This window comes from Pelecanus crispus, chromosome 1, assembly GCF_030463565.1.
Source record: "Pelecanus crispus isolate bPelCri1 chromosome 1, bPelCri1.pri, whole genome shotgun sequence".
Lineage (NCBI taxonomy): Eukaryota > Metazoa > Chordata > Aves > Pelecaniformes > Pelecanidae > Pelecanus > Pelecanus crispus.
The window spans coordinates 58,052,377-58,079,121 of record NC_134643.1 but is presented as its reverse complement, the minus strand read 5'-3'; the positions used below and the strand labels follow the sequence as shown (position 1 = coordinate 58,079,121).

Below are 26,745 nucleotides of genomic sequence, written 5' to 3'. Positions count from 1 at the left end.
GCCGGGCAAGCCCGGATCACCGGCCACCCCCAGGCCGCCGGGGACCAGCCCCCAGAGCTGAAGGCAAGCCCTGAGGGAACGCGAAAGCCGGCAGGAGAGAGGTGCACCGTAAAACCTCTCTCCCCTCAGCTCACCGCGCTCTGCTCCCGCGCGTCCCTGTGCGGAGACAGACGGCGACAGACACGGCCGGCTGAAGGAGCGAACCCTTCTGCCCCCAGCAGCCGTTTTGACTGGCTCCCTCCTCCCCTCCCCCCTAACGGCCGCGGCGGCGCCTCGCGGGCCCCCGTCACGTGCGCAACTGCCCGGGCCACGTGGGGCCCGGCAGGCACGCAGCATCGCCCCGCCCCCTCCCGCCGCTTCACGCGGCCCAGCACCTCCCTCCCCTCCGAGCTCCAGGGAGATTGACAGTGAAATCAGCCAATCAAAAGCACATCCTTCCCCTCCCCCACGCGACGACCACCCCCCCCACCCCCCCCACCCCGCCTACGGTTGCTGTGTCATCCGGCGGGTGACATCGGGGGCGGTTGCCAGTTGGCTGCGGAGGCGTCGGCTTCCCGCCAATGGCCTCGCGAGCCGCACGACTGACATCTTCCCTGTCCAATGGTTGTTTCAGGGCGGGCGTGTCCGCGAGGGGAGGGGCGGAGCAAGGGGTAAATGTCGTTGGGGTCGGTAGGGAGTGTGGCGTTGTTGCCGTACCGCGGCGACAGCCGCGGCCGTACTCGTTATCGCGTGTGCTCGTCACAGCGCCCCGCCCTTGGGGCCGGCAAATGAAGTAGGCACACTGACGTAGCCACCCCTCCCGCCTCGGCTGAGGAGGGCCCCAGCGCTGCCGCGAAGGGGCCGCCAAGGAGACGAGCTCGGTGGGCGGGTCTTCGCGCTGTTATAGTGTAACGGGCACGTCCTTGCTCCAATGGTTTCCGAGGGTCCAACTCGCAACCCAATCCGTAGCGCGGAAGGGCGGGGCAAGCAGGGGCGGGCGAGCGGGTGCCCCATTTAAGGGGCAAATCTCGCAGCCAACTGGCAGAAGGGGGTGGGAGTCAGTGAGGGTTGCGAAGGGGGCAATGTTAACCGATGACAGTCAGCAAGTGCAGCCAATCAGTGAGGGTGTAGTGACGCGACCGCCCAATTAGAAGCGCTGAGAGGCGGGTGTTCCGCTGTGATTGACGTGGGCCGTGGCTAATGGGCGGAGAGATCCCCCAGGTTCTTCCCAATGGGCAGCGTGTAGGGGCGGAAAGGGGAGCGGAGAGAGAAGACGAGCAGGCGGAGCGGCCAATCGGCGTGGAAGTCGGCGGGGCGCCGTCCAATGGGCGGTGCGAGGGGCGGTGCGGGGGGCGTGTCTCGGTGTGTTTGGGTTCGTGCTCCTCGGGGGAGGGAGACGGCGGCGAGGAAAGTTTGGTTTTTTTTTTTTTTTTTTTTTTTCGGTGGGGTTTTTTGGAGGGTGGGGGGGCGTTTTTCGCAGCTTCTTCGCGTTTGTTTCCTGGGTTCGTGTTTCCCGGGCGGGCGGAGCCGCCCCCGGCACTGAGAAGAAGGGGGCTCAGCGCACCGCGGCGGCGCCTCAGCGGTGAGTGCGGGACGGGGCCCCCCCCCTCCACCCCATTCCTCCCCGCTCCCCCCGTCCCTGGGCGGAGGGCGGGCGGGCTGAGGCCTCCCTCGGGGCCCTTCCCGCCCTGAGGACCCTCCCGCCGCCTGTGAGGGGGCCTTTGGCGCCGAGCGCGCGCGCCCCCTCCCCCCCTCTCCGAGCTGCGGTGCCTCGGGGGTGGGGGGGGAGGGGAAGGGGGGGGAGGGGGGGGGGGCCGGGCCGGCGGGAGGGGCCCCGAGCGGCGGCTCAAGGGCGCTGCCCCAGCGGCGCCGGGGCTGCCGCTGCTGCTCCCCCCCCGCCTCCGCCCCGGCGAGCGCCTGTCCCGGGGCAGAGCCGGGCTTGCGCCGCCCCCTCCCCGCCGCCCGCCTCACGTGCGGCCGCCGCCGCCGAGGCTGCCCCCGCCGCTGCCCCCGCCGCCGGTGTTCCCGGCAGGGCCCCGGCGGGATGCGAGGGCGGCCCCGAGGCCGCTGCCCGGCGCCGTGGTGCGCAGCGCCGTGCGCTCGGCTGGCTGCCGAGCCCCGGGAAGAGCTGCCCGCTCGCCCAGGCCGGGCAAAATGTACGACGGCGGAAAGACCCCGAGGAGCCTTTTTGTGGCTGGGGAGAAAAGTGCTTTTGTGCGGTGTGGGGACGGTCCTGAGGTTACGCTGATGCCACTGCAAGCCGCGCTGGATGTGTTGAACATGATGCTAGTTAAAATGTGTATGTGGGTGGGAGGAGTGACCGTGTTCAGAGGTGTGTCCCAAGGCGAAAAAAAAAAAAAAAAGTTTCCCGAGCTGTTTTGTAGCAAAATGAGAGAATGTTTGTTTCTGAAGGCACTCCACCGGCTGTGGATAACGCTGCTTGTAGTATGGTATCTTGCAAGCTCAAAAATGCGCGTAGGAGTATCTACTACAGGATGGAGCTGAGGCTTGATGAATAAAACCCAAGTTTCAACAAAGTGTTTTCCTAGCTAAAGTAGGCATGCTTACTACTGTAAACGGTACTTCATTTTTTCCATGTTTAACACTTCACTATGCTTAAGAATATTTGTTAAAATATCTCTCCATGAAGTTAACTTTTTTTTTACAGTCCATAATTAGTATTTTTTTACTTATGACTTGTTAGGTTTCAGTGTTGTGTTTTCATCCTCTACAAAAACTGAATCTTTCTGAGAAATAGAAAGTAGATCTTTGGTGTTTGTATAGCTCCATAGTTGAAAGGTCTGTTTTACTTAATTTTTTCTGGTGATATTGCTATCCAGATGAATTGGATTTTAGTTTCCGCTACAAGTGTTGTAGAGGTAATAGCTTAGATTCATGGGGTTGTTAAATACGCGCACAAATTCAAGCAGCTTTGTAGTTAGTTTGTCTAAGCTGAAGTTGCTCTACAATACCTTCCTCTCCTATGGTGACTCTCTCTAATGGTACAGATTCCTTGGAACACGCACGCTGTGAGAAGCTGGGTAAATGCTCTCATCTGCTGTGCTACCTGAGGCCCTGAATTTAAAGATAAGGTCAAGTTTTTCTACATGATCCACGGTTACTGCAGAGACTGCCATGTAGATGTACCTCAGGGAGTGCTTTGTAAGGGTGACTTTTCACCTGTGTTTAACAGAGTTGCCGGTAAAACTAGTCAATTCTGCAGTAAGGAAGTCACCCTGCAAAATGCTGAGGCTGGGGAAGGGGGAATGGAGCCCTGAGTGATAGTAAGTGTGTGTTAGCTTTTCTGCTGTGAAGTTCTGGGGGCAACAAGGTGCAGGCACATTGTTCTTTGTAGAAAGTAGGTGAGGTTATCATTTTACCTTTTACTTTCATCTTGGTTAGCTATATTGCATGTAAGTATTTTGTGAATATACAATTTTATGGAAAACTATATGTACTATAGAATTAGCTCAGAAGTTTCAGTGTTCATTGGTCAAATTCTAATGTGCATATTGTGAACTATTGTGGAACTTGGTCTTGGTTTCTGTTTTCTCATATGTTGTTATCAGGATGCGTAGTAAAGGGAGTCACTTCAATCCTGTAACGTGGAAGTACTGGAAAAAAAATTAATTCTAAAACAGTCATTGTCTCTTGAATAGGCAGCCTTATGAATTGATGCATTACTGCAGTTTCTGCGTAGCTGCAAGTTTAACTGGAAATCTAAGCTTTCATTTAAATAATAAACTCAAATGTTTGGAAATAAAAGTCTTGAACCCGTGAATCAAAAAAACCTTCGTCTACCAGAGTTTGTGTGACTGAATGGTCCAGTACAACATTTAGGTAGAATGCGTGGTATGGCTTTGCTTGGTGATGAGTGTTTGATCATTAAAACTTGATGTTGGAGGATGACTTGAAGGAGAGAGCTTCAAGAGAGAATTCTGCATAGTTCTGAGGTAGCGTATTTCACCTTAGATCTGCCTCCTGTCATAGGAAGTAGGAAGTGAGAAATAAATTTGCTTTGCAGAAGTAATGCATAATATACATCGTATATAGAGATAGCTGCATCTGGAACAGTGGGATGAATAGCTGCATCCAGAATGATGGGAAGAATTAGAGGACTACTATAGAATAAGTAATTTGAAAATATGTTCAGGTGGGGTTTGTTCTCTTGGGTTTTTGAGTGGGTTTTTGTTGGGGTTTTTCCTCCAGTAAAGCTGGTGTATTTCTGCTCGCAGAAGAGATTGGATTTACAATTAAGCAGTATGAACTAGAGATCATAGAATAAGTCTAAGGAGCTTAGTTATTGACTTGAATGAGTTTATTAATAGTCTACTTAATGGTTCAGTTACTTTATTTTCCAATTTCTGCAGAATGCTTGGATGCAAAGTCTCTTGTCCTAGTCACTTATTGCCATTATTGTGTTTATTTTCTCAGAATGTCTTTTTATACTAACACACTGTCTGGTTTGTGTAATAATAGTAATAATAATGATTAACAGTCATTTTCCAACTTCTTTGCAATGGCTTTCCTTAGTAATTGCTCTCTAGTGCTGCTATTAGATTCACAAATTCTGTCTATACTGAAGATTTACAAGTTCTGCAGTACTTCTGCTTAGAGTGTACCTTACAGCTATTCAATTCCTTATTATTAGATTTTATTTTTCACTCAGTCTTTTTCTGTGTGTAACTTCTGGATCAGTAAATGTGCCATCGTGAAGAACTGGCATTGTTTGTCTTCACATGATAAATTAAGCATATTTAGCACATAGATTAGGGGGGAAGTACCTGATACTAGCAAGTATATACCAGTGGTTTTCTTTTAACTTAGAAGTTTTCTGTCACCTCAATGCTTATAAAATGTGTTTGCCTGAATTATCTCTGGAATTGCTTTAATGATCTATTCATTGCAATTTCAGAAATTTTACTTGTGAAACGTTACACTATGTTGGGGAAGGAATAGCAAGAAGATATCAGTCTTCAGTTCTGATAGCAGGAGCTTAGCACAGAGATGTTGAGCAAACAGTTAGTAACATGTATTTCTAGTTGTTTGACCAGATGTGGTAGAATAAGACATGGATTCTTGCTGATAGTCTTCCTTAGCTTAACATTTACTGTCTCTCTCCCTTTTCAGATAAAATATATATATGCTAAGTTTGCTTGTTCTTTCAGCTAACAATGTGTGGAATAGGGACTGGAGAATTGTTTTTAATTTGTTGTGAATCCAAACTAAACTTTCTGCAACTATCTGGTAATAAAAATAGGGGTGCTTTTCGGTACTTGAGCCAGCTGTCACTGTCAGACAAGTACTTGCCTGTTGGTATTTCTGCTTGTGAGGTGACTAGGGTAATAGTAATGAGGATATTCTGATTGCTGTTCCCCGTCACTTTCAGTGGATAGTAAAACTCATACTTCTTTATATTCCTCTGCTTTACTGTTCATATCATCTTTGCATTGCACTTACTGGGGTTTTTTTTCTTAAGCGAAGTACGCATGCTTTGCTGCAAAGAGTTGGTGTATTTTTTTTTTCTCCTCTAGAGCAGTAGGCAGTGAGTATGTTAAATAGTTTTTCCCTTTGCCTTCTTATAGCGGTAAGAGGGAGAGGGTGGTTTTGCACTTATTATGGTTTACATCATGTTGTAGGGAAATGTTCTGAGGTTTTTAAGTTTTCATCAGTGTAAGGGTTGTGGTTGGTGTTTGGATGTTCTCCGTGTTTACCACATAATGAGCTATGGAGATGACCTTTTCCAGTTTCAGCTAGTCAGTACGGATTGCGTTTCTGGGCCTTGCCAGCTTTAGTAGTTCTGAAATCAGATATCTTGTATATATTTCCTGATTTAATGTCTGTGGATTAGAAAAAAAAAAAACGATAGTTCCTCTGTGAAAAAATCTGGGAAGCAAATTGATGTTCTATCTGAGACTTCCACTGTTTAAAAAATTCAAAGTATCTATTTAAAAGGGTAAAATGGGTCTGAAAGTAGCTCTTAACCAGTTTGGCTTTAGGTCTGTGGAGGAACATAACTGCTTGTCAGGAGAAATGAGAGGTACTACAAGGCAGCAGTTATGCTGCATGCTATAGGACACTGATGAGAATAAATGTGTAAAGTATAAACTGGTAGTCAATATATTTTGATCCTGTCTGGCAGAAGATGGAAGGCTGAAAAGCTAATTAGCGGATGAAAGGATAAGAAGCAAAGTTGCAAAAGAAAGAGTTGATAACTTTAGATAGCCTGACAGAGCATTAGGCAAAAGGTGATACAGTAATATCGTGTTGCCTGTGTGAGGGGAAGCCCTCTAAGCCATCTAAATGAGTAACGAAGTAAAAGCCATTAATGTTTTTGCTTGCATTTAATTTTTGTAATTTCATCGTAGCTCTTGACAGCATTATAAAAAGTATTACAGTGAAAAACAACCTGACAAAAGGTTTTTCAGTACTGTATTCATTTTTTTTTTTGGTAGTGAAGTCTGTTCTGTATTAGGAGAAACTTTCTCTTTTATGCCGTTTGATTTGGTAGTGGTCTACAAAGACCATAGTTTTTATGAACACTAACTTTCTTCTGTTAAGTTTAGAGATTTTCAGATTCTAGCTTCTGTTTTGCTAGTTGAAAATGATTCTTCCTGTCCCTCTGATCATCTTGTATCCTAGGGCCGCAAGTTTTTTTCCTACTTGAGTCTTTTTTTTTTTTTTTTCCCCCCTTCTCCTTCCGTATAGCAAACATTGGTTGTGCCTTGCAGTTCTCTACTGTGTTCTTCATGTGGCAAAAGGAGACATTGTGAGAAAGTTTCACAAGTTAAATTGAAAGTATTATTTTAAATCAAGAAGCTAAATGTTTGAAAAGCTATATGCCGGCATTCTTGTTTTAAGACTGGTCTATTAAGTCTGCACATGATCAGAATCGAGAAACAGCTGTGCTGCTCTAAGGCAGTCGCTTCTGACTTTCCTGGCCCCGTGACCTCTGTGCTGGCTTTGGCTGGGATAGAGTTAAATTTCTGCAAAAATCTCATAGCTGTATCACACATGTGGTAGGATGGGGTAGGAAAGGGGTTCACTGCTAGGAGCTAGAAGTAACTCTCCAGGGACTTGCCAGTCTACTGTGGACTAAATGCGCTTTGGCCCTAGCGCGATCCACCAATGTTCGTAGGAGTAGGCCCTCTTGTCTTGCTGCTTCTTACAGCCAAGAGATCTAAATTACCCAGCAACCCTGTGTCAGCGTGGTCTAGTTATAAACTTGGATGTCTTATGAGCTATGTGTGGCTGAAGAGACACAGGTTGTCCAGCTCTTGGCTTGTATGTTTGAAAACTTTTTACTTCTCTCCTGGGACACTTTTTGGATCTTTAGAAATAATCTGATAACTCTTTCTGGAGGCTACTGAAACGCCATAGAGTACATTCTATTTTCTTACTGCAGACAACATTAGAATCTGCTTTTTATACAGTGGTACCATAACTTTGTGATTTAAAAGTTGTTCCAGAAGTTAGGTTTTGTAGGAGGTTAAACCACCTATGTATTCCCTTTCTTTACTAATACAGTGAAACACTATTTCAAATGTCCAAGGTTTCTGTTGCACACTGTGACTTAAGAAACCGTAAGTTAAGAATATTAGTAGGTACAATTAGCTTGAGGAATGATGTCTTTAATACAAACTTCGAGAGTATTATATAAATTTTTGATTAAAAAACTTTGTCTCTGAGGTAGAAGGGAATGTGTCCCCTTACCTCAGCTTCTTACAGAAACCAAGATATACTTCACTCCAAAATAAATTATGATCCATCCTTGACCTAAAGCAGCTGAAAATCACTTTAAGAAAGAAGGCCTTAATGCATGTTGCGTGAAATAGTTGCTTTACAACTTTGTCAGCTACTTTTGTGGGTTTTAGTATTTTTCTTTGTGACCCTCTCTAGGGTTTTTATGTGTTGAGATTTTTCCCAGTCACATTTGTGTGATTATAACAGTATTCTTATATTGCTGTAAATGTAGCAGTTTAACTTGGTGTTGGGAAAATGCTTATTCTGAAATTCGTGTTTGGGGTTTTTGTTTTGTTTTTTTAAGTTCAACTTAAACTGCTTCTAAGTAAGAAGCTAAAAAAAGAACTCTTTGGCACAAATGTGTGTCCATCCACACAGGAAGTTTTACTATTACATCCATTGTAATTTAAATTCGTATCCTTCCGTATGTATTTGGGTTCTGAGAAGAATTTGTTTCAAATTAGCTTTCTAACTTTTTCTGTTTGTCAAATGGCTAAGATTCTGCCTTGTAGCATTTTAATTGCATTGTACCAGATGTCTATTCTTGCAATTAAAAATGCAGATGAGTCTTTTTTTGAGAAGAACAAGAATAAAAAGAAACAGTGCTTGTTTGGAACTGGTCATTGAGATACAGACCACTTTTCATTGACGTTGCAAAAAAAAAAGTCAATATTTAGTATTTTTGAAATTTTTCTCACATTGGGAAGTTTTTAAAGATGGATACTGTCTTTGTACTAGTATTCCCCTGCCCCTCGTATTAAATGTTTTTTTTGTGGTGATTTTATACAGGCACAGCTCATGTATTTCCTAGCCCTTCAAAACAAAGTGGGACACTAAAGCTTAAATTGAGGGGTTTTTTTAAAAAGCTGTGCTTTTCGCTTGGATAAATGTTTGGGTGCTTCAGGATCTGCTTATCCACTTTCTGTGGCTGGTGTGGTGACAGCATGACAAACATGTGCAGATTTTAGTTGTTTTTCAATGTTTCTATTATTTAATAAAAAGTTAGGGGAATGTTACCCACATTTCTGATGGCACTCACTTTGCGGAATGGTACTTGAAAGTGGAAAAAAATTTTTATACTGTGCAGATAGGCTTTTTCACTCACTTTTTAAACTATGTAGTTGCAGTAAATTAGCTGTCTAACTTTGTTTGCTTGGCCTTTTTAATTTTTAGAGTACACGGAGGAGCAACCAAAAATGGCCAATAATCTTCTCTTTTGTTGGAAGTTAACTCCTCTGGTAATTTCATATTCAAAGGCCAACTTTCTTCCTTTTCCCTGTCCTTGGCAATTCATGTATTGCAGAAAATGGATTCAAATTGAGAAGGACTTCTTGTTGATTGAAAAGTAAATTAGCTGGTGGAGAAGTGGGGGTGTGGGGGGGGTGTGGGGGTGGAGGTAGAAGTCCCATTGTATCAAATACTTTTAACATTGGCTAATAAGCAATGAAAAACGCTCCTGACAGCGTTAACATAGTGGTGGCCTCAAGGCAAGAATATAGTGACATAATTGGTCTGTTCTGTCTCCAGCTCTAAGCCCGTACTTACCCAACACTGGATAATGTTACTTTCAGCACTTTAGGTAACTAGATAAACTGGTACTGCCTTGTGTATGGATACTGTATATCAGCTTAACTTGCCCCTGCTTCAGCTGGGTATGTAAATAAGCTAAAAGTAACTTTAGTTTTGCAAAGTTTTAACTCAGAAAGTAACTGGGAATTTTTATTACTACAGTTTCAGATTGAATAAAGGATGAACAAGAACTAACATATAAAAGCGAAAACCATTCAAACCTAGGAGCAAATATAAAGAGTTAGGGTTTTAGGTCTGGTGGAAGAGCTTCACTGTGAAAATCAATTGTCATGTATTGCAAGTAGGTAGCCTAAAGGCAGAGTTACATATTTTTGGTGGAAGTAATAAAAATTGGTTACCTATCTTTTGAATATCTGTTTCACAGGAAATTAGATGTGAATGTTGAAGAACTGTTTTGTGCCAAATCCAAAAGACTGAAAATGTAGTGCCCTGACCTCACACATACTTAAGCAGGTACAAAACTCTTGTTGCAAGTAGTTCCACGTTTGGTAGTTCTAACTGAGCATCTTTATCAGAGATTGCAGTGTTGAAGACTAGGATTGTATTGCTAATAACTTTTTTTTTTTAAAATTTAAAAACAAATAGGTTAGCCATAAAAAATGAGTGTATTGCCTCATTTCTTTGAAGAAGATCGAAAAAAACATTGTTGAATATAGAGCAGATTTTTGAAAATGAGCTTCCTGTTCTTTTCTTAGGTGCCTAAATAGCTGAAAAGTACAATTCAGACTGATGTCAAGCTATAAATATTGATGAAGCTGAACTTGGCAGCTGGTTATGTTGAAAGTCGGTGTTTGCAATTATAGTTTAGAATTATTTGCTTAACAACTCACTATTTGTTTTCTTTGACAATAATAGTGTTAGGATCTTGGATTTCTCTGCATATATAATCATGTTAGTAGGAAGTCAAAATGTCTTTATATAAAACAAAAAAGTCAGTTGTTAATGATAAGAAATGTGATAAATATGGAACATTCACTTGGAACATTTCAGGGGGTAAACTAGCAAAGAGTGAAGTAAAAAATAAAAGCAAACAGTGATTTAAGCTTCATTCTCCATTGCGCCCCCCCCCCCCCTCCCCCCCGGCCCTCCTCCTGGCTCTGTCTTGGCTCAGTCTGGCTATAAATGTCTACCCAAGGCTGCGTGACGGTGTAGTGCCGTGATCTAGAGCTTCCCTATGTGCAGCAGGGTATGCGTGTCTGCGTGTCCTGACTGCTGTAGGTGCAAGCACCAGTATTGCCACGCTGGTGTGAATTTCCTAACAGTGCAGCTCTTATTGTAAAAGGTAACAAAACAAAAGGATAGTTTAACAGAGGAAACTTTGATACTCTTCTAATTATAATACAGGGAGATAGTAAGAACTAAAGAGTTTGAAAGGTGCACTATCTTCCAATCCTGTGATGCATTTCAGTGATTTTTAGTAGTGCTGTCTTTAAGTCTTGTAATTGCTGAAGTTGCCATTTAAATGTGTCAATGAATAAGCCACCCGTCCCCCTTTCCTGTGTGCATGCCTGCTTACTACCTTATCAGTTTTAATTTAGTTACTACTGCTGATTTTGATAAACATACTGTTATATAGGACTTGATGGCTGTTACTTGTGGCTCAATAGAAAACCTTTGATCCTGAGTTGTCTTTTGTGGTATGAACAATCTGATGGGATGATTCTGTTGGGATTATCAGCAGTAAAGGAGTTTAGCTTTCAGCTTTAAAGTCGAGCTGTTGAGAAGTAGGCTTCTCTCTTATGGTAACATTTTGCTTAAGATGGAGAAAAATGTTGAAAGTTGCTGGTCTAGTATAACATCCCCCCTCCTTCTCTTCACCTCTCTTCCAGGAAACTCAAGTCCTCTATATTCTGAAGACTTTCTGTCATTTTGCAAATGTCCTGAAATAAACGCTTGCTACTGTTGTACTGGTTTTGCTCCAGCAGTGCTGAATCATTGGGAATGTTAGTATACATGGATTGCTGGCACTTTGAGTGTGTTGACTGCGTCTTCATTTTTGCCACTGGGGCACCATTAAATTACATGATAGTTGTAATACTCATGGTAATGACTGCTTGTGTGCCATTAGGATTCTGAGCATTGCTACCATTATCAAGTAGAAGCAGTATTAGCCGTGTCAAAGAGCCCTTTTTTTGTGCCTGAAAAGCATTCGTTTGCAAGACCTAAGAGAACAGAAGATGAACAGTTGAAAAGAATGAGTTTTTTATAGTGATAGTTTGTTTCCAACTTTGCTAAAAAATGTCTTTCATTATGTTGGCTGGGTAAAACTTTGATATAGAGTGGAAAAAGTAGCCAGTATTCACAGCTCATCATGTTTTAATTGCTAGATGCTCCAGTCATCTCCAAAATTCTTATTATGCTGCTGACTGTCAAGAAGACACTATTGGTCAGTTAAGATAGAGTACTCCCAACAACCTCAGTTTCAATAGTTTCCATAAACATTGTGATAGTGTTGAAGGACTAGAAGAGAAAAAGCAGAAATAGTTTTGAGGATGTTTATTACATATATGTAGGTACACACGTGTATATATATGTAGACTTGTGTGTGTATATATGCTTCAGCTACACTGAAAAGATAGTGAGACAAAGCACAAAGGAATTTGGAAAAATTAACCAGTTGGCAGCCTTGGGCTGATTATAGTTGGGATGTAACCTTGATTACAGTTGAGAAGTGATGTGTAGTGTATGATAGGCTGCTGAGGCAAAGTAGAGACAAATACCTTTTACGGTCACTGTAACCTTTAATAGATTCTTTAGCAAAATCAGTATGAGCAGGAAAGAAGAAATTTTTTATGCTGCTTTGTGCAGTAGAAAGTGGCAAAAAGGTGTAAACAAGACATTTTTAAAAATGTACTTTTCAATTTATTTTTCCTTTAGTGGGAGGAGGAACATGTAGCACCTTACATGTTGTTTATGTAAATATTTTCGAACACTAGGAAGGTGGCAATGCAATGTTCTGTCTTCAGCTCATGTTTCAAGGCTGTCTTCAGATTCAAGAGCTAGAAACAGGATTTTCTAAATAGAAAGTCTGACTTAGGACCATTTTTGTGCAGTCCAGGCTGCCTTTCCTTACCCTCCTTTTGAAACTGATGATCCAGTAGCCAGGTGATCAAGTGAATAAAACTTTTGCTTTTTTTAAAGATTATATAGACACGAGTTAAGAAATATTACTATTTGCTCAGAAAAAGCCCCATAAATGTGATTTGAGAAGCACCCTTTTGCACTTGTTTCTCTTGTCCTCCTTAACATTGAGTGTAAAAGGGAGGCATTCTTTAATGAAAAAAACCCCAAACTCAGTAATGACTGGGTTTTCTTGAACAGATCATGTTGTGTAGTTCTCTATCTAGCAAAAAAACCTGACATCTTCAGAAGTGTTCTATTTTATGAAAGTGGTTTGCTAATTTATATTTGGGCTGTTGATGTAAAAAGACTCAAGTGCTATGAATTGGGGCTTGTTTTGTACGTACAGGTTAATGACATAACTTCTGTATAGTCCTTTTATTCTCATGTCCTCTTAGAAGAGCAATACAGCCTAATGTACATGATATCTATTCCAAGTTACAGTTGTTTATCATTTCATTGAAAGTGGCTGTGTCATATCTACATTAACAGCTGAACCATTTTCCATATAGTACAAAAAACATCAGTGCAGAGAAGTTAATATTGAGCAAAATATGAAGTTGTGCAGCCAACACTGAAATAAACATAATGGACATTTTATCCCATGTCATGTTTTGCTGTAGAACACCATGGTGATTTTGTGGAGTACTCAGCTGCCATTGCTGAATGCTGTTCTCTGGATTTTTTTTTTGTTTTGTTTTTTGGTTTTTTTTGTGTAAGAGGCTGAGGATTTCTGCCTTTTCCCATTCCTTCTGGCTGTTTTGTTTAGAGTCATATCTTTAGTTTGTTTTTCCTTGAACTGCCAATCCTTCCTGAATTTCCTTCCACCTAACTAATGGAAAGAGATGGCTCTAAACAATGTGAAAGAAAGGTTGTAAATCCTCTCTCAAGCACCAGTAGTATCTCTCCTTCCCCTACTGAATTGTACCTAGTTGATTACAAGTTACGTTTCCCTCTTCAGTCTTGAAAAGTGAAGTGGAGAAGGACTACCACAGTGAGACCTGGATTGTCCTCGATAATTTTTATACTAAATCATGACTGTTACAGTGCCAGTGTGCTGTAGGTGAAAAAACATTAAGTATTTCTGGATTGTTTTGAAGTCACGAATGACATTAACCCAACTTCCCAATATCTTAATTGGGTATATAATGTTTTTGTGTAGTTACGTCAGCAGCTGTTTTTTGTGAGGTGATGTTTTTAGACAGCTTGAGGCCTTTTGAGCAGAGAGTGAGCTCTTGGTTGCTTTATCAGAATCATTCCACAACATAAGTCAGAACTAAGTTTAAAAATAAAATTTGCTGCTGTCAAATATTTACCCACTTAGCAAAGGGACAGTTAAACCACAGTGGCTGCAAAGACCCCCTTTTGTCTCCAAATGCACTGTTTGAATGGAAATCATGCTCAGAAAGCTGTTAGTTAATGCTAGAAGCTCAGGAAAAAATATTCAGTTTATGGCAGCTAGTCCAATGACAGGAACAGTTTGTCACTAGATAATACATTAAGCATGAGCAGTAGCCAACAAGATGATGCAGTGAATTTAGAAACATGCCACTTGTTGGTTACCTTCACAACAAACCTTTCTTTTATGGTGCCTGAATAATGGTAACTGGAATAATTTAGATTTTAGTGATGTTAACTTGGATGTATAGTGGTAAACCCATACTTCTGGACCTCTTCTCATTCCTGGAAGTTGGTTATGTTTTGCAAAACCAAAATTGAAGTATTTAATTCTAGCTGTGGTTAAGACAGGGTGGTAGATCCTGAATGATTTGAAATGGGCTTGAGTGTTAGCCAGTTCAGGGCTGCTGCTATGTTATTTTTTCAAAATGGGATTAAACCCGACAATTGGTAGGTAATGGGATTCATTTTTACACATAATATTTAATATTCAGGAGTTATTGTAGGATTGCATAATCACTTTCCTTGAACACACTTGTGTGTGTTCTCAGTTCTTATCCAAAAATAAACCAGTTTCACCCCATGTTTTTTCCCAGTTGTGAATAGAAATTATATTTTTAGAGCTTCCTACTGTTCTGTTGTATCTCATAGTCAGTAAGAAATTCTGTCACACATGCTACCAGTGTTTACCGTTTCTCCAGATTTGGATGGGAGGTTGAGGGGGAGAATTTGAAGAAAACATTTTCCTGATGGCAGCCTGTTCCTTTCAGTTCTGTGCACCTGGAATGTTCTGGTGTTCCTACAGAGGCAGCTTATGTGAGGTGACCAGAACGGGGGTATTTGCTGTAAGTAAACAACTTGGTGCGCAAATGTGGGAAGCCGTGGAGCACCCTAAAAAATACTTGAGAAAAAAAGCTTGTCTAGGCGTCCTGACTGCACAACGTATTCTGCTGCTTCATAGATTCCCTAACCCAGCTAAGCAAACTGCTGCACTTGACTATATTTGAACTAGAAATACATACAGAATATCTGTGTGTTACATTGTACAGGCATACGGTTCTAGTCTGTTGGGTCAGGACTTAATATATTAAGCCAGGAGTATGTAGGTATAATGAATTGTTCCTGCTATGGCAAGATAATAGAGACTGAGTCTGATCTTTCAGTGTGTCTGGGTGCCTGAATTAATAAGTAAATGTTGTAGTTAGCTGATTAATACTTGGTTATGAACTGTCACAGTTCTTGGAGGGAAGGGGGAGGTCCCCCTCCCTTTGTCCTGTCAGAAGAATGGTGCATAAATTGTGGGTGGGGTTTTTTGTTTGTTTGTTTTTTCCTTTTTCTCCCCTCTGGTTACCTAATCAAGCTGCCTGCTTTCCTGGCTAAAATTTTTCCTATGCAGTCTGGACATGCGGGTTGATGCATCCTAAAGCCCTGGCTGTAGGCAGAAGTAGATACTTACTCTGAGGATTTGAATTAGGAGAAGTTGTATGCATGAGATTTAAATTCTATTCTGACTGTGATAGACACCGAGATTCTCCTTGCTTTAACATCTTTGCAGTCCTACTCAGCTACCCCTCACTTTCTGTCTTTAACCGAAACTGTTTTCGCTGGATTCTACTCTCTTGTGCCACTTTGACTTTGCTAATTAACATTGTTACTGCTCTAGAAACATAGGCCTAAATTTGTCAGAGTAACAGGAAGAGGACAATCAGTCTTTTCTTGTCTTATATCTATTAAAAGTTAGGTACTGATGAGAGGCTTTTTTCAATTAGGGATAGGAATCCATACTCCCCTTCATGAGTAAGATTCTGTAATGAGATAAGACAGATTATTGGCATAATTAGTAGCAGTTCTCTCTTTTTCCCATGGAGACATTAGTGGTCTAGAAGCATGTGGTGGTTTGGCTGGAACTTCGAATGCTTTTGCTAGATACTAATGCTATGGTATTTCAGTATCCAGCCTGCAACAACCCCTTTCTGGGAAAGGCTGGTTTTTGGCCAGCTTCTGCAGTATTTGCTACTCCAACTTCAGATCCTATGCTGTCACAAACTGCACAGACACTTTGTCAGTCTTGCTTTTTGGCTGATACTCTCATTGGGTGGTGGTACGTGTCAGAAACGCATGATAACACTGCTAAGTCAGTAAGAGCCTTTGACTCCACCTATAAAGTATTGTGTACTTGACTGTGTAGATTAATAATAGTGTATTAAATGGCATGGCTGGATATTTCTGAGATGTTTTAAAGGAGATGGATGATAGTTTAACATTCAGTCAAGGAATCAATTTTTCATTTTTTTCTATAGTTTTGGAAATTAATAGGGAAAATTGAAAACATGCAGACAACAGAGTGGGTTACTCTTACCTCCACATATTAGTTTCAGTATATTTCAGTAGTAGAAGCATTTCCTTAATCTCCTGCTGTCTAGTGAAGCCAGGTAAATGCAACTTGCTTTACTTAGTTCGCTAGGATGAAAGCAGTGCTTATTTTTTTCACTGGAGGAAGTGGTAAATGTTATGGCTTCTTACTCATTTCAGAGTATCCATTCACTTATTGTAGAAGTAATCAAGAGTTTGAGTCTTATTAGACTTCTGTCTCCAGAGCCTTAGTTTCTAACAATGATTTAAAATGCCTTGCCTGGTAAAAGCATTCTCAATTTGGGTGTGGACTCCAAGGTTGCTAATACTTTTGGGACATCATAATATTAAGGTGATGATGTAGATTTTTAACGTAAATTTTTCACTTGGAAAACTACTTCAGAGTGATTGAGAAGACTGAGCATGTTGCACATCTGCTTTGATAGTGCTTTGACTGCATGTTAATTTGTAGATGAAAAAGGAACATTTCAGTTTTGTACCTATACATAGTAAGTAGTTAAAAACTGTTGTGAAAAGGATAATATGATTAATAATAAAAAAGATGTATCTTGCTGCCAAACAAATAACACTTTCTGGCATGAATAAAATCTACAATGCCTAGTTTAAATGATGGCATTAATTTTAGGAGGTATTGCTGTTATACCTTTGAGGAAATGTTAGCCCTTCTTTTTCAAGTGGTTCCAGTGGCAAAGCTTACAGAAACTGTGATAGTGACAGTAAATCCTGGGAAGGGGAATTTCCTGCTCAATATCAGTTTGAGGTTTCTGTCATGCAGAACTATGCAAGGTACATTGTTAGACTTCAGTGTCAGGCCTGTATCTATAGTATGTAGTGAAGCTTCAGAGCAAGCTAATCAGCCAGCAGACTAAATAATACAGATACAGGTATAAGATACCTCTTAAATAGTTTGCTGGGTCACAGTATAAGGATTCTTTTTTTTCCTCAAAACTGATTGTTGGTCTAAGTTGTGTGGTGATGGGTGAGTAATAAGTATGCATAAGCAATAAACAGTATTATGTTTTTAACGTTTTCTCTGAAGTAGTTAAAGATGCATTTCCAACAGTGGTGCAACTTTATTCTGTAAAAGCCTAAATTTGATAAAACTTGAACATAAAGTTGAGCCTAAGGCTCAGCAAGTAAATGCTTTTTGTGATATGTGAATTTCTTGCCTTTGAAGAACAATTTCCTGGACTGGGGTGGCAGTTGAAGTGGAAGAATAGTGAGGAGAAAGGTACTTTTCTCCTTAAGTGAGGGGGGAAGGGAGAGGGAGCTGTATTGCTTCTTTTGCAATTAAAATTTTTTGTTTACCCTACATGATTTTATCAAGATGAATATGGCTTTTTCTAAATGTTTTGGGAGTAAGAGTTGCTGAGCTTCGGAGACAATTGACTTTTGGTTTTATATGTTTTTTTTAATCTAGTAATGCCCACAGTTGGCTGACCTTTTAAATTTTTTTTGTCTCCTTTTAGGGTTTCGTTTTTGCACTGAATGTAGCCAGGACGGATCCTTGTGGGCTTTGGCAGCCCTTGGAAACTGTCAAAGGTAAAAATCAACCAAAGTTCAGTATTGCGTTCTTGAATGTTGGAGGTGAGAATATTAGCCTATACTAGTTCTTAACCAACTATAGGCTATGTTGCTGCTTTCATGTACTTTCTAGTGTGTTATTTCCTGTGGGTTTGGGTGTGAAGTTTTTTCTGTAACTGCCTGATGCGATTTGTTTTTGTCAGCTAAAGTTCACACGTATGATAGTTTTCTTTGAAAATTGATTAATTTATAATGAGATTTTAAAGTCACTGGAATCGGTTAGTGATTAGATCCTACAAGCAATGAAGCTGCATTCAAGTTTTGTTTATCTTCTGGACGCTCTTGCTTTCATCTCAGTACCTCTCAATTTGCATTTAAAGTGACAAAAAGTATTCTGTTCTTTCTCCATATGTTAAATTTTATGTTGCTTTTGTATATTCTTAACAAACTCAATGTAATGTAAAGCTGTAGCAGTTACATTTAATATGGCTAGACCATCTGTTAAAAATGAACATTTTTGTCTGTGTAGCTAGATAGAGACTAATGATTGCAATCTTGTATCAATACAATTGTGTCAAATAAGCAGAGTCTCATTTAAGACGTGGTTCAGCACAGTCCTGCTGCCTTCTAACTGCTTTTTTTCAAGTATGCCATGTATACAAGATCACCATCTTTAAAGAACACTTGTGTGCCTTTGTGCTCTTGTGAGAGAGTTTGGGACCTACCTTCAGTTTCTGCTCACTGTCTGTAATGGTGACAGATAGCACAGCCTTAGCGTCCTTCAAGGGTTTTCCAGTGGGCCGTATCCAATTTAGTCTTTGGAATTCACAGGAACCGCAATTGGTTTTACATTAATAAATACATCTCTTGCAGCTGCACTCTTCAGAAGCTTGAAATAATTTTTTCTTCTATATCAAATGAAGAACAGTTCTCCCGTTTGGTCCATACTTGATTGCTGCTGGCAATCCGCAAAAAAAGCATTGCTGTTTGAAAGGCCCATGTATTAGATAAGATGCTTAGTTTCAGTGGTGCCTGTTTGATGAACAGCAAATTTGAAGACATTTGGATTCCATCTCTCTCTTGCTAATAAGGACCTTGTGTTTCTGAATGGTGGATCTTTCTACCTGGGGGAAAATGAGGCCTGAGGAAGGACCCTGTTCACTGGTATTGATCTTCAGGGATTTATAAGTATATGGAAATTTGGCTCAGGTTTTACTTGCCAGAGCATGCTAGAATGTAGTAATGAAGAGATAGTATCCATAAGGCACTGTTGTGTTTACACTGAACTTATGACTGGTAGCTGCATCCATCATCCTGATCCCACTGAATGAAATGTGTACATCTTTGCTGCAGAAAGCAATGGAACATAAATAGGGCTAAATACCAAACCGGATGTCTCAAAGCCATATTGTTAGGACGATATTGTAGTAGGCATTAAAGTTCGTAAGAACTGCAGCTAGTTCATATTAGTCAGTGTTTTTACCTTCAAGAATAGATTCTCATCACTGTATGACATTTTAAAGAGTTAAATAAAAATTGGTCCTAACTTTAGACATGCATCTTCTACATCATATGTGAACATACCTGTGCATTGCTAGTTGTCAGACCTTCCTTGGAGTCCTCACTCAAGCTGAAGTTGGTTAATTTTTCTAGAAGATACCAGGTGAGTAAAAAGATTGGAGGATTTCAGTCCCATCTGAAGTAGTTTTGGTGGGTATATGCAAGAATGGAAGAGGAGAATTATCTTTTGACCTTTTCCAAGAGTGACTTTGATAGATGTTGGATCTGAATATCTAAATGGACTGTCTATAAACTATGTATTTTTATCTCCTCGGAACCTGGCATATCACATAAATATTGGAAATAAGTAAATAAATGCCATTTGGCATTTGGCCTTTTCCAATCCTATAAGATGCTAGTACAAACTCTGATTGCCTGTCTATCCTCTGCATAGAAAATAAATTACCCTATGTGTGACCTTCAGCCCTCTGCTCAGAAGCTCGTGAGCTGAAGAGGTGGTGTCAACAACATGGAATAATTATGTTATTTCTTCACATGCTGGCACTAAGTAGTCACTTTGTTGGCTGAGAAGTCATCCTCAGTTGTAAATAACTGTTAGAAAAGTCTGCCACAGAGGTAGTTTCCTATGGATTCAGGAATCCCCAAATGCCTGCTTTAGGCAATAGATGAACTTGAAATGCAGCACTCTTGTGCCAGTGACCATGGGAATCAAGGATTCACGTATGCAGAAAGAACATAAAAATGATAGTATTGAATTGGGCTCGTAGTTTGTTGCCTGATGTTTTGTCCCCTGGAAGAAGCCAGAAGCAAATGCAATGGGGAAAAATACAATAGAAGGGTAGCGTTCAGCAAAACTTCCTCTTGTAACACCTCTTGCAGTCTGTGGCTTAGCGTCTTCCTACACCAGTTGCAAGATTTTTTTGGTGGATTTTCTTTTCCCCTTGTGAATTTTTCCAGTAAATTACAGAGCCTTTTAAAACTTCCACCTTCTTGCCATCCCACATGAGTTCACTCTGAGCATTGTATGAAATAGTATGATACATGTTTTTAACATTAAAGCTGATAAAACATGAATTACGGGACAAATGAAGAGTGAGTGAATAAACTCTCTTTTCCTTTTCCATTACATTTGCTTTTTTATAGATTTCTCTCTGCTTTTCTATTTCCTATTCTGATCTCTGAGCTATGGATAGTTCTGGTGTATTTAATCTGTCATGTGTGGAAGAGCTTGCTTATCTTTGTTCTTGTAGCTTTCCTTTTTTTTTTTTTTTTTTATTTCCTAGTTCCACTGGCTTTTTTTTGTCTTTTGAGATGCACTGGTTGGTAGTTTTTTTGTCTTCTTCCAGGAGTAATATATAAAAGCTGGTGTCAAATATTGCCACTTTCCACTACTCTGGTAGTGAGGGATATCTCAGAAGATAAACATGGCAGTTTTTCAGAGGTTCATATTTGAGTTCTTCCAGCACTCTGAATGAACAGTGACCTGTCCTTGCAGTGGTCTTGGCCTGACTTGACTGGTCTTGTTTTATTTTATAAGCTTTTTTTAATGCTTCTGTATCTCAAGTTCAATCTTGCTTGTTTCTCCGATTTGAAGCCAATTCAGTGCCGCAGCAATCCTTCTGGCCAAAGCTGTTTTGGCCGTTAGACATCAGAGTACCTGTCTAACAATCTGTGGAGCTTCCCAATTACTTGAATCTGATATTGCAAAAATCATGCTCAGAAACTCCCAGCTCCAGAAGCTCTGGAGTGTGTTTCAGAAACTCAGTGTGGTGAAGTACCATGGACAGGGACTGGATGGCCTGTCCTCCTCCCCTTCTGCTGCAGAACAGAAGATAGCCTGGCAGTGAGAAATACTTGTTCTATGCAGGAGGATCTTGGCACAGGTGCATGATACAAGTCTTGCTTAAGCATTTGATACCTATGATTTTTGATTATATGCTGCAAGCAGAAAATTTGTGAGCATATGGGTGAGAGTTCTGCTTTATCCTCATTCCTCTTTCCCCAGAAAAGGGAATTACTATGCTGTAAGTCTTTACAGCTCTCATGCTTTGCATGAGAATATATGAAATTACTGAACATAACAGCTTGTTGGTTATAAGATTTAATAAGTTGTATGTAACATTTTGTAGCTTCAGGCCTTTTATGTTTGTAGAACATATTCTTCATTCCTTATGTCAGCTTACTAGCCATGATAGATGTTGTCTACCTGTGCACAACATACAGATGATGTTGGCAGTGCAGACAGCCTTACCTTATGAACAGGCTTTAACCTTGAAATCAAGGAGGTGCATCTAGATGAACAATTTCCAAGCTTTCTCTTTTTGACCTCATTACTGTTTGCACTCCCAAAGTTGTCAGTTTCCAGGCTTGGAATCGCTGCTGTGAAGGTGACAGTAGAGTCAGCAGCTCTGTAGCTGAGGTGCAAAAATTAAGTGGAGAGCCTTTAAATGGATTTTAAATGTTGGTGCAGTTGAAGAATTACAGCATCTTGAGAGGGACAGCTGCTAAAGGCCAACAGCTCTTGGCTTTAAGAGAGAGTTTTTAACTCAATGTAAGCCCTTACTTTCCACATACCTGGAATGTTATATAGATCTGCTGACAGCTTACACCTTGCATTTTGAGAGTGAGAGATTCCTGCTGAATTTATGCTGGTGTGTTTGATCTCCTAAATTGATTAATTTGATCTATTACCTCTGAAGGATGGCTCATCCTCTGGAGTAGAAGACATTCTAATCTTTGTAACCAAAGTCTCCCTAACTGTATTGCATTCTTCCATAAGTTACTTCACAATTCTAGGAATGGAGTTGGGGGTGTAGATTTTGTTCAGTTGGAACTGTACTGACACTGTCAAACAAATTTAAAAATAAGTTACCAAGTAGCGTTGAATATTGGAAACGCTGGGAGCTGTTGATGTGGGTTAGATTGGAAATGTTGACCTAAAGATGAATTACTTTATCAGTTCCCTAAACCATTTAGAGACTAGAATGTATTTATTTCTAAAATGATGTAAAGGAAAAATTCCCTAAAGTAAGAATTCAGAGGTACTGTGGGATCACTGGAAGTCTAACAATTTTTCAAACTATTAACCTTTAGATTGTCTGTAAGCCAAATCTGTGAAGCTTATATTTGCACAAAAGCTACTTCCCAGTAAGTAAGAATTGCTCAGCTCTAGTTTGTGTGATTATTCCTTACTGACTGTAGCTTTAATGAGTGAACACAATGAATACTTTAAATACTCAGCAATGACATGTTTTAAAATTAAAAAGAAAATATATTCCTGTTAGGTGCTTTTTTTTCTCTTAATTAAGTAGAGTTATGTCTTATCCTGAATAACAGTTGTCTTGTTTGTGTAAAACATAAATGCAGCAAATATGTACAGAATGGTAACATTAAAGGTCATAGCCTAGAATTGTTATTTATGTGCACCTCAATCTTGCATAACACTGTTAAAGGCAGAAAAATAATTGATTTTAAAATATATCTTTCTTTTTTATCTTTTAGGCAGTATTTTGCATTTCTGCAGAGCTTTGCACAGATCCTGTTCCCATGCAAACTGATGAGGGAGAAATACTGGAGGAAGGCAGTCCCAAGGTCAGTGAGGTAAATGCCACTGTGTTTTGGAGGAACAAGAGCTTGCTTGGCTGAAATGGGGGAGACATGGCATGAACATTGACTGCTAGTGGTATTTTTAGTAAATACCTGCATGCAAGTAAATCATATTTATTACCCTGGAGATATTTAAAAAATAAAGTTTTTAAAGGCCTTTAGAAAGATGGCTTTTTTGCCATCTACTAAGGATTGGAACGTGTCTTTGGGCACTCCCAGGAAGGAAAGAGGAAACTCTTGTAAAGAAGTACTAACCTTGATTGTATTCCATTTGTTAGAACTGGAAGGTTTTGTTGAGCTTTCTGTCCTACCCACCCTCTCAACTGACTTAAAGAATTCGTCATGTGGGCCCTTCGGTGCAGGTGTCAGTGTTTGTGGATTTCTGACTGATCTATTCAAGGTGTTCTGCTTCTTGTTCCTTGTACTTGCCAGCATGTGCTTTGTTGTGAGACTGAATAGTACGTTGCTTTTAAAGGTACCTCTGATTCTCAACATACCTTGTTGGGACAAGAGGCTGTAAACTGTGCTGTTGAATATAACGTTGGTTGTGTCCTGCTTTTTGCTTACTTCCTGAAGATGCAGATGCTGAATCACGAATTACTTTGGTTTGCATAATGACATAGTGATTAGCATATTCTTCAATAGGTTTATAAATTTATTTTATAATCCTGACTATCTCAGTGAGTTAGTGTTAACTTTGAAACTGATCTGTGTTTAAAATATGGCTCCTAAATTTCACAAAAATCTGATTCGTTGTTAGCTTCCTTGTAGTTTTGTGTAAGAGACTGGCTGAAAAAGCAAAAAACTAGAGCACTAAAATTAAAATTTGTTGTTTTCTAGCTGGAGCTTTTTTGAGATGTTCTCATCGTTTTATGCTCTAATAGAACAAAACATTTTTTTAAGCTGTAGGCATCAAGTTAGGAGGTGATTAATTATTAGAGAAAGGATTTGGCAATTGTCCTGCATGTACTTTAGGAGTTGTGTTAATTTTAAATAGCTTTGAAGGAAGGCCCACTAGATTAGGAGCTGAAAAATGAAAACACATCAGTGGATGTACCTGCAGCCATTCAGGGTATTGAATGCATCTCTTGACAAGGATGTGATTACAAGGTTCACTGGGGGATAGACATGTGAGAGGAAACATCGTGGTGCAATTAATTACTGATGTTATTAGCATGGTTACTGGTACTTACCTTTCACTAAACAGAATCTGTGTGTGTGTACATATTTATGTATATACACAAAGGTGCCTGTATGTATGTGTGTATATATATGGATACATAGCTTTCATTTTTTTTTTTGTCTGTATGGCAGGAAGTAGATTGAAGTAACTGTCTTGTGAAACTTACTCTTTTCCTCCAATGAAAAGTATGCTTTTCTTTGGCACTCTTAATTCTGGGCATAATGGTGAAGATTGTATCTCTATGCCAGCATTAGGTGTTCAAAAAATTTAGTGAGCTTAAATTTCAAAAGAAATCTTTTAGACTGACTTTGAATACCTAAGTGTGTATGCAGTATTGCTTTGAAACGATTGTCATTTAGAGAACATGGGAGATTCGGAATCGTACATCTGGTATTCAGTGTTATTAAAAAGCTATATGGGATCAGTATATATTAAGCAAAAAAGACTCATGACTACATCTAGTCCTTCTCCCCATCCTGTAATGTACAGGACTACTCACTGAAGTATATTTTTCTGTGTTTCTTTAGTCTGTAAATGATTATCCTCTCTTTCCTGGTCTCAGGAGAGTTTTATAGCCATAACAATTGAAGGATTTGTCCTAGAAAAATTTAGGCAAAGTATATTCCACTATATTGTCTTGTATCATTAAAATGATGTCCTTAATTTACAAATGTTTACATGATCTAGTGAGCCATTTTCATACACATACGTTTTTCTAAGAAATATTTTTTTAAGACTTCAGTAATATAGTTCAGGTGTTTTTCCTTTTGTCGGGACTTCTTCCTCCCCCCTGCTGATGACATGAGGTTTTTTGAAGAAGCTGCTTTGTGCTTCAAAGACACTAGTGTAACTACCTATTCGTTCATATTTTATTTGGACCTTTCGTTTCTCCCCTTTTACCTATTCCAAAACACTAATCTGTTAATAAAAGCTAAATATATAATTATTGTTGTCAGATCAGTACATCTTTTCTTCTGTGTTTTTCTAGGTGTTTTTTTATACCTGTATTTAAGTACCAGCAATCCTTTTGGACCTCACTCAGTTTATGCTCTGTTCTCAAATACCATAATTTACCTGTCTTTTGCCTTCACTAGTAATTATGTTTTGAGCCTGTCAATGATATCTAAGGAGTCATCTTCTAGCATTTTATTTCCTATGAATGTTTAAGAAGGACTTGGAACATTTCATGTATTAGCAGCTCATTTGAAGCTCTTCTCTTAAACATTGTAGAAGTTGAGCCTGCAGCTCTTAGGTCTTATGAGATTAGTAAATGCTGATTAAGCACATTCCAGCTACTTTAGTGACGGTAAGTTTGATTATATCATATATGACATCAGATTAAGGCTCCATTCTTAGCCTTTGTTCTGAATAACTCATTTCTAGCCAAAAAGATTTTTGCACGTGATGCAAAGAATGAAATTACTGTTTGTGGTGATTTGTAGCATCTTCTATTGGCTGCCTCAGAATAACTATGGAATAAGAGTGGGCAAGCTTTTTGTCTTGAAATTATTTCTTCAGTCTTGTAGGACTTCAACAACAGTATTAAAGCTATTGTTGCAAAAGGTGGAGGAAAATACTGTAGAATTTATTTTTATACCCTTTTGTTTGTATCTTAAGATGCAAACATAAAATATAAGTTTAAAAGCACTTCATGTTCAAAAGACAAAGGCCCAGGCCTACATGCTAGAATACCTTGATATCGGCTACACTTGAAGCCTTTCTGTTGAGTAGTAAATGGCCTTGCTGTGATTGTGCTTGATCTTTTTTTTGCTTTTCAGAATGCAAGATGCTCAGGGGTCTGGGGGGTACTTCCCCACAGTTCAGAATTTCTCTCTTACTCAGTTTTGGTCTTGACAAGAAGTGGGAAACCTACATTTGGGCCCTTAGCAGCATGTTCCTGTTACCACTTCACCTGAATTTAAATTGAAAAGCACTTGAACAAGCAGACATGGAAAATTGTCTTTAGACTCCATAGCCGAATACCTTCCATGCCGTGTTATATTTTGCCAAGAAGGGTCTTTGCCAAAATGTCACCTAACAACCACTTCTGATGCTGTCTTAAGCTCTTCTCAAGTTGAAAATTGTTCTGCCTTGTTTTCCATAAGTATGCATTGAACTTGAGGGAAAGAAAGGAAATACACTAACTTCTAGAGATATCTCTCTTATGTTGTTATCAAAGTGTTTTGTCTTTATTTATCACTATGGAAAGACATGCTCATAATTTATCTTTGTAAAGAGTAAGGCTCACTACATGAAGCTCTGTATCTCAGAGTGTTAATAACTGACTCTTCTGAATCCACAAAACAACAAAGCAAGAGGGATTCCTGTTGATACATATTGCAGGATAAGCAGTGATTAGAATAATAGTCTCAGTTACCGGAGACTGCAGATCCCATCACCAGTTATCAATATTTGTTTCCAAAGTCTTCGCTTAAAGAACGTTTAATTGATAGAAAAGATGTCACTCACTTTGCTTTTTATTCTTGCCCAGTAGCATGAGAAGAGGCAGTATGTTAATGCTATCAGCAGTCCTAAACACTAAGAAGCATTGGTACTTCTCTTCTGGAATCACAAGGGCATAATTTCAGGAAGCAAATTTATTGTAGATTGAGGTATACTTGAATGAAGTATTCTGGGGTGTAAGGGATGACATCAAAATCATCTTTCATGGAGATACCATGAACATCAGGATACAAAGATTTGGGTAC

The 26,745-nt window shown here is 40.0% G+C and overlaps 1 protein-coding gene across 7 annotated transcripts in view; it reads left to right on the top strand.

Moving 5' to 3' along the window:
* The first annotated feature begins 1,483 nt into the window (after positions 1 to 1,483).
* Positions 1,484 to 26,745, top strand: part of TNRC6B (trinucleotide repeat containing adaptor 6B) — a 137,935-nt gene continuing 112,673 nt past the window's right edge. For 6 of the 7 annotated variants that reach the window (XM_075704563.1, XM_075704553.1, XM_075704537.1 and 3 more), the window contains exon 1: positions 22,757 to 22,848. In XM_075704563.1, coding sequence (XP_075560678.1) covers positions 22,795 to 22,848 — 54 coding nt within the window. In that variant the 5' untranslated portion in view covers positions 22,757 to 22,794. Of the gene's footprint in view, positions 1,562 to 17,380; positions 17,435 to 17,672; positions 17,746 to 22,749; positions 22,849 to 26,745 lie in introns of those variants that run through there. The other variant, XM_075704581.1, reaches the window with a different exon arrangement.